This window comes from Manacus vitellinus, unplaced genomic scaffold (genome assembly GCF_001715985.3).
Source record: "Manacus vitellinus isolate BGI_N305 unplaced genomic scaffold, ASM171598v3 scaffold_32_pilon, whole genome shotgun sequence".
Lineage (NCBI taxonomy): Eukaryota > Metazoa > Chordata > Aves > Passeriformes > Pipridae > Manacus > Manacus vitellinus.
Window position 1 is genome coordinate 8,119,631 of NW_021940460.1, and position 7,344 is coordinate 8,126,974.

General features: G+C 53.2%; 1 protein-coding gene across 2 annotated transcripts; it reads left to right on the plus strand.

Annotated features, from left to right (window-relative positions):
- The first annotated feature begins 1,195 nt into the window (after nt 1-1,195).
- Nucleotides 1,196-6,427, plus strand: NLE1 (notchless homolog 1). 2 transcript variants are annotated; one of them, XM_018076795.2, is made up of 8 exons: nt 1,196-1,294; nt 2,684-2,876; nt 3,326-3,461; nt 3,821-3,867; nt 4,021-4,223; nt 5,120-5,279; nt 5,371-5,441; nt 5,555-5,907. In XM_018076795.2, exons 2-8 carry the CDS (start codon nt 2,751-2,753, stop codon nt 5,592-5,594), a joined length of 783 nt encoding a protein of 260 aa, XP_017932284.2. In that variant the 5' UTR covers nt 1,196-1,294; nt 2,684-2,750; the 3' UTR covers nt 5,595-5,907. The 2 variants fall into 2 exon arrangements, with proteins under 2 accessions (XP_017932284.2, XP_017932285.1); XM_018076796.2 differs by lacking the exons at nt 1,196-1,294; nt 5,555-5,907 and adding an exon at nt 5,922-6,427 and having other exon boundaries at nt 2,611-2,876.
- Nucleotides 6,428-7,344: the final 917 nt, after the last annotated feature.

The following is a 7,344-nucleotide window of genomic DNA, read 5'->3' on the forward strand; positions in this document are numbered from 1 at the left end:
TGGTGAAGGGCTGTGGGGGATTAGAGGCGAAGGCTTGTGTTTCCTGGGCTGTGAGGGATGTATCCAGTTGTTTGGAGCAGGATTGCTGTGCCCCAGAGGAGCTCTGTGTGTGGATGCATTGTGGTATTGCAGGTAGTGTCTCCAGACTCTGTGCCAGGCAGAGCTCTGGCTTTGTGACCTTGTGGACCTCTTGTTGCTGAGTTCTGCTGTCTTGTGGCAGATGTTTTTCCCTCCGTGCCAGAAAGAGTCCAGGCTCTAGATGTGGTCCTTGGCAGGCGGCTCCATCACAAGGGAGGTGTCTGGATTGAGAATGGTTATTGCCCAGCCAAACCAGGGCTGCTGTTAGTGTGACCCAGACATGCAGCAGCAGCCTGTTTTGCAGCGTTCTCACGCAGATACAGCCAAATTCCCTCTTGTAGGAATGTGAAGGGGGCTGTACCCTGGCTGTGGGGAAGAATGTGTGTGCTTAAGGTGCAGAAATGCCTCGGGAAGTGGGAGCACTCAGCTAAATGTGAGTCAGGAACTTATTGAGCTGTAGAGGGGCAGTGGCTCACTCTCACCTTCGAACAATCTGGGAGCAGCGAGAGCAGCCATGGAACTGCCAAGGTTGTGATTCCATCCCCAAGACTGGGCCAGGGTGGTTCTGCCGTGGTTTGGTGCTGGTCTGGCTTTAATCGAACCCAGGGAGCTGCTTGTCCTCTCTTTCCCTATTTTTCCCAGGTTCTCAAGTAGGAGATGACTAATACCTTGGCTCTTTAGATGAACATTTATGTAGAGAGAGAATCAACAAGAGAAAACCAGCATGTGTCCCACCCACAGAATCTGATAATAAGCAGCACTTAGCGCGCTGCGGCTTTCGTCGGGCTCTGCAAACACTCACTGAGTCTCTGGCACAGGGTGGCTTTTTGGGGACCTGTATCCGTTTTGAGTTGAGTCAGATAATTTAGTCAGATAATCTGTAGCAGCAGCGCTGTAGGCAGAGAGGAGGGCAGTCAGCTCTCATTCTTTTGGGTGTCAGCTAACGGCTGCAGGGATCTGGAAAGGCACCCAGCCCCCTTCCCTTGCTCCTCCCTGCCCCTGCCAGTTTCAGCGGACACCAAGGGACACCTTTGCTTCCTAAATGGAGCTCCAGCGTCCCCGGGATTCACATGATGTCTGTGGCCTGACGCGACCCTCTCGCTTCCTCTCTTGGACAGATATTTCTCTGGGACCCAGCCACGGGCAGCCAGATCGGCCGGGTGCTGTCTGGCCATTCCAAATGGATCACATGTCTGTGCTGGGAACCGCTCCACATGTAAGTGAAGGGCCAGCCCAGCCCTTCCCCTTGACTCCTATGGAAAAGAGCAGCCTGACCTGAAGGGCATTGCTCCTGTTTGCCTTTCTCCTGTTATGGGAAAAAGCATGTGCAGGAGAACGGCTCCCAAGGTGGGCTGGGAAAAATGTATCCAGCTGGGAGAGCCAGGAGCCCCAGCCATGAAGTCACTGCCAGGCTGTGCCTCTTTCCCCCTGTGTAAAAGACATACCTGCCTCTGGAAAGCACTGCTTTTGTGGTGCTGGACAAATATTTGGTGTGCTCCTCCATGGCATGCTGAGCTGGGAGCAGGGAAGCCTGGAGGTCCCCAGGTGCAGGCTCTGCAGAGCATTCCCTCCTGCTCTCCTGATCCTGCTGGCCTCTGTCATCCTGTTTGTTTATCATGAGAGATGATTAACTGTGCAATCCCCTTATCCCTTTGATCAGCTAAAGCTCCCTCTGGAAGAGGTGGGTGGAGGGGGCAGTTATAGCCAATAATCCAAGACGTTATAGAAATAAATAAAAAAAGAAAGAAAAAGGGTCCCTTCAGTGCAGGGCCCTGCAAATTGAATTTGCCAGTAGAAAGCTCCAGCTATTTGCAAACAATTAACTGGATTAGCAAAAAATGATTGTAAAGGAGCAGGAGGAAATGGAGAGGAGAGACATGACCCTGGCAGGGCTGCACTTCTCTCTTCTCCAGCCAGTCCCAGTGCAACGGGAGGGGCTGTTCTTCCTCACTGCTCCTCATGGCACCAGGCTGAGTGATGAAGGTGTTGTGCAAAGGACAGAGGGTTGTGGCTCCCCTGTCCTTGATGGGTTGTGCCAGCTGCTTCCAGATGTGTTAAATTTGTCCCCCTAAGCCACGTGGATGGACGTTGCTCCTTTCGGTCCTGCCAGCACAGGAGCACTCTGTCCACAGGCTGGAGATAAGCATGGCATAGGCAGGGGAGCATCCAGTGCATTCCCAGTGCCACTGGTCTGCACTGCCTTGGTGAGGCTGGTCCCCTGCCCAGGGCTCTCCCCAGCCAGTGCCTGGGGAAGGTGCCAGTTTTGGGGTGCCCTCTTAAGCCAGCTGGTTAAAGCTGTGCCCTGTGCAAACAAGGTCATTGCCAAGGGCTCAGGTGCCAGGTTTACCCTGGATTGATGCCTCCAGTGTGCAGCCCAGGAGCTGGTTTGGAGGAAGCATTTGTCTGCCTCTCCCCTGCTTTGTGGGACTTTGGTCTCTGTAAGTCAGTGCTCTGCCCCTGCCTGGCCTCTTGCAGATCTTAAGCCAAAAGACAGTTGTATTTTATTGACTTCTGGACCCTTGAATCCGCTGGGGGTGGTGGGGAAAGAGCTTGGTGGAGGAGCTGTGTGCACTGCACAAATGGATTTGATCTTCTTTTTCCCCAGAAACCCAGAGTGTCGTTACCTGGCGAGTGCGTCCAAGGACGGCAGCGTCCGCATCTGGGACACACTGATGGGCAGGTGTGACAAAATCCTCACGAGCCACACGCAGTCGGTGACGTGTGTGAAGTGGGGGGGCGATGGCTTGATCTACTCCTCCTCCCAGGACAGGACCATCAAAGTCTGGAGGAGCCAGGATGTAAGTGAGGCAGCAGCCCCGGGGCTGCTGGCAGAGGGGGCTGGACACAATGTGTGGTAGCTTTGTCTGCTCTTCCTGGCACAGCTTGTGCCCTGGAAAACAGAGCTGCAGAGCAGGTGCTGTATCTTCTTGACCTATCAAAACCTGTTGCTTGACACAATTTGGAAGGGGTGGCTGTTGTGCAATGTTTTCATCTCTAAGAGCATTAAGTGGGGCTAAAAGCTGGAAACATCCCGGAGGCAACCTGTGCTGGTGGGTGTCCTCAAGCTCCTGTGGGAAACTGATTCCTGAAGCTCAACTGTGTCATCTCTTCCCTGCCGCAGTCCTGGCTGCTGCTTGGGCGAGAGGGTTGGGAAAGTTTGACATGTGTCCTTGCAGCCCGGTGGGTCTGGTGGGTGCTGGCAGCCTGGCTGGCTGCCTCCCTCCCTGAGGGGTGGTTGTGTCCCCAGGGGGTGCTGTGCCGCAGCCTGCAGGGCCACGCTCACTGGGTGAACACCATGGCCCTGAGCACCGACTACGTCCTCCGCACCGGGGCCTTCGAGCCCGCCGAGGCCACGATCAACCCACAGGACGTCAGCGGCTCCCGTGAGTGCAGCACCCTCTTGCAGGCCCGGGGAGGATAAAGGGGAGGCCTGATACCATGTTGCCATAAGCCAAAGCAACCTTGGGAGCTGGGAGCAGGTCCTGTGCTCCTGTCGGTCATGCTGACAGCTGTGATCTTCCTCGCCCTTGCCAGGGCTGAGCAGTCTGGGGGATGGGAAGGTCGCTCTGTTTCCAAGGGCTTTTGCTCCCAAATTGCCCTTGGCAAAGAGGAGGTGGGTGAGAAGTCACAAATGCGTCTGCTTGGCCCACGGAGCCAGGATTGGAATTGGCATCTCAGGGTTATAAAGTTTCCTTTCTCCGGATTGCATATCTCTCTTCCCCTCTCCTTTTCCCTTTCTCAGTGGCAGAACTGAAGGACAAGGCTCAGCAAAGGTACAACCAAGTCCGGGTGAGTCCCCTTTGTCCCTGCTGTCGTTTCTAACACTGCCACTGGTGGAAGCAGTAAACGTGCACAGTGGGCTCTGGGCCCCAACACTGGTGTGCTTCCGAGCTCTCCACACCTGGCCCATACAAGACTTGGGCTCTTTCCTCCCTTTCTCAGGGCCAGGAACCAGAAAGGCTCGTCTCGGGGTCAGATGATTTCACCCTGTTTCTCTGGAGACCAGCAGAAGACAAGAAGCCGCTGGAGAGAATGACAGGCCACCAGGCATTGATCAACCAAGTCCTCTTCTCGCCAGACACCCGGATAATAGCCAGTGCTTCCTTTGACAAGTCCATAAAGCTCTGGGATGGTAGGACAGGAAAGTGAGTTGTTTTGTTCTGTTGCAGAGGTGGTGCTAGTATAGGGTCTGCAGGGGTGGGCTCCAGTGTCATTGCCAGCAGCCCCCTGGTGTGTTCAGCATCTCAGCAGCCTGAACTCATGCAAAGTCATTCTGCTGCCTCTGTCTTTTTCTGCCCTTTGGAAGTCCCTTGTCTGGTTCTTCTTGTGTCAGAGGGTCTTCTTGTGCTTGGCTGTGTGTGTGCAGCGCCACTGCCACCCAGCCACAGCACTGCCTGGCACCTGTGGCACACACAGTCTGCTGCAGGGTGAGTTCTCTGAGCTGCAGTGGGATGGGATGTTCCACTCGGCTGATCTCCTGAAGATGTGTGTGTTGGGCACTGTAGACTGACCCAGTTTAAACAGTTCCCGTGCCAGAGAACAGCTTGTTCTGGATGATGCAAATTCTTGTAGTTACAAGTGGTGCTGTTGGTGTTTGGATGCTCCTGGAATCCAGCTTTTAGCCTTCAGCTGGAGTACTGGTGAGCTCTCGGGGCAGCAGTCCTTCCCTGCAAAGCAACCTTTATGCTCGTGAGCTTGGCATTCCTGTCAGTAATTTTAAAGGTCCCTCTAAATCCAGGCTGCTCGGCCAGAAAAAGGAAGAACACATCTGTGCAGTAAGGCTGTAGCGTTGCCTGCTGGGTAAGAGTTTCTTGGCAGATGAGGTGAGATGAAGAGTCATCCTCCAGAAGGTTCTGAGCCCACCTGAGAGGGTTTTTAGATGGACTGAGCAACCTGTGGACTCTGTCTTGCAGTTGACTGGCTCGGGTGTGCTGAGCATCTTGTGACTGGGCTGGTTTGCTCACGGCTGGAGAAGAAACAGGAAGACCAGGGCAGGTTTGGAACAAGCTGTGCTGCTCTAACAGCTTGTGCTCTGCCCCAGGTACCTGACGTCGCTGCGGGGGCACGTCTCGGCCGTGTACCAGATCGCCTGGTCGGCCGACAGCCGCTTGCTGGTGAGCGGCAGCAGCGACAGCACCCTCAAGGTCTGGGATGCCAAGACAAAGAAACTGGCCATCGATCTTCCTGGCCATGCAGATGAGGTGAGCTGTTTGGTTGAGGTGAGGTGTTGGTGTTTGAGAGAGGCAGGAGTGACTCCTCCTCCCAGCAGAACTGTCTTTTCCGTAACATCAGGTGTATGCAACGGATTGGAGCCCGGACGGACAGAGGGTGGCGAGTGGAGGGAAGGATAAGTGTTTGAGGATGTAAGTAACCTGTTGTCTGTCCATAGAGGATGTTGCAGCTACTCCGTGTGTCCCTCAGAGCCACAGGCTCCTTGCAGAGACCTACATGGTTAGGGCATGATCTGTCCTTGCAGAGAGCACAGCGCTGGGTCACACTCTGGCTTGGAGACCTGACCTCCCTCAGGGCAGGAGCTGCTGCTGTCCCCTGGCAGCTGACTAGAAAGCAGAGTCCCTGCAGCTGAGCAGTCTGGGTGAAATTTGACTCAGATGTTTTGGCTCCTGGAGAGGGGAAAGAACATTTGTACCAGTTGGTCAGACCTTCATTTCTCACCTTGCTCCCCTCTCCCAGTTATGCAGACGGACAAATTCCTGTGAGCTGGCTGCCATTTGACCATGGCTGGTGAACCCAGTCCCTGGGCCCTGCTGTGCTGCTCCTGTATGGTGCCTGTGGGCAGCACTGGTGCCCAACCACAGGGACAAAGCAGCTTTTTCCATTTGCAGATGGCGTCGATAGGAAGAGAGACACGAAGCTGCTGGTCCTGTCCTCGGCACAACGTGCCTGGAAGATCTCCAAGGGGAAGGATGACGGAGGCCGACCCGAGCACGACTCCCTGTTCCTGTTGGCGACTCTCCCTCTTGGACTCTTTCCTTATATTTATTTAAGGAAATTTTAATTCTAGTTCTTATTAAGAGCTGTGCTTTGCAGGATGATTTCCTCTGAACATTACAGGAGGGATATCTCATCTGCCTGCATCTCAACTGGCTTTTTATTGGAATTTCAGCCTCACAGTAGCCCTCTGCCTTGAAAGGGGCAAGTGAAGGGCAGGGATGGCTCTTGCCCTTTCTTGGCTGTGTGAAGAATCCTATGGAGAAGAGGGATTTAGTGGGAACTGAAAGAGTTGTCCCTGTGTGACCTTCAGAGAGAGAGAAGTGGGAAAATTCAGGACATCAATTACATTGCAGAATTGTGCTCGGCTGCGTGTCTGGGACAAAGATCTGCTGCAAATAAGGTCTTGGGGCTTCTCCTTATTCCAGTAAGGTTTTGCCTTTCCAATCAGCCCACTTCCCTGTGGGCTGTGCTGAGCATTATCTGTGGATTCTCTGCGTCCACAAAGGATAACTCCTTCACTCGTCTGTTCAGGGTCCAACGTGCATGGACTTCAAATGACTGCTGGAGCTGTGCAGAGTTTTCAGGTCCCAACAGCTCTTGGAAATGGGGAAATGAGACACTTGTGCCTCTGAGCAGGGGAGGAAGCATCCATTTCCCATCCACCGCTGGCTCAGGGGGGAAGGAAGGATAGGGTGGGGAAGGGGAAGAATGGAGCTGGCATTTGGGGTGGTGTTTGTCCCTTGCCCTGGATATGTGCTGACAGCAGGACTGGGACTGTCACAGTAAATGGCAAAACTTCCATTGCACAGAGTTGGCTCCTTCTGGAATTTCTTAAGTGCATTTACTTGCCCAGTGGGTGAGAGGGATTCACACTGTCAGTTGTGTATTTCTAAACTTGCTTATGAGCCTTTTTATAAGTCAGTTCAGGCTTCCAGCCATCATGAGACGAATAGACCTGGATTTATGTTTTATTTCCAGGATGCTTATGAAACAGTGAAAATCAAGATGTGATTACTAAGGAGCAGACAATTATATTGTCAAATTTAGTTGCAGCAGGTTAACATGAAGGTCAAAACATTCTCCATATCCCTCATCCTGCAGTTGCTACTCAGTGATTACAACAACTCAGAGTGGGAGTTTGTGTCTCAGATGCTTCCCAGCTGCAGAAGATGCATTTTAGGACTTTTTTCCTGCTGGCAGGATTGCTTTGGAGAATTAAGAGGGGATGGTGCAGTAATGGCCATTTGCTTGTTTGCAAGTGTTCAGGAGAGAAAAAGACTGGAACAAAGGGTTAAATCTTTGATATGGCTGAGA

Coding starts and splice junctions, on each gene's coding strand:
- NLE1 (XM_018076796.2), top strand. CDS start 2,658: ATGGATTTGATCTTCTTTTTCCCCAGAAACCCAGAGTGTCGTTACCTG. Junction 3,868..4,020: donor AAAGGTACAACCAAGTCCGG/GTGAGTCCCCTT, acceptor TCCCTTTCTCAG/GGCCAGGAACCAGAAAGGCT. Junction 5,280..5,370: donor TTCCTGGCCATGCAGATGAG/GTGAGCTGTTTG, acceptor CCGTAACATCAG/GTGTATGCAACGGATTGGAG.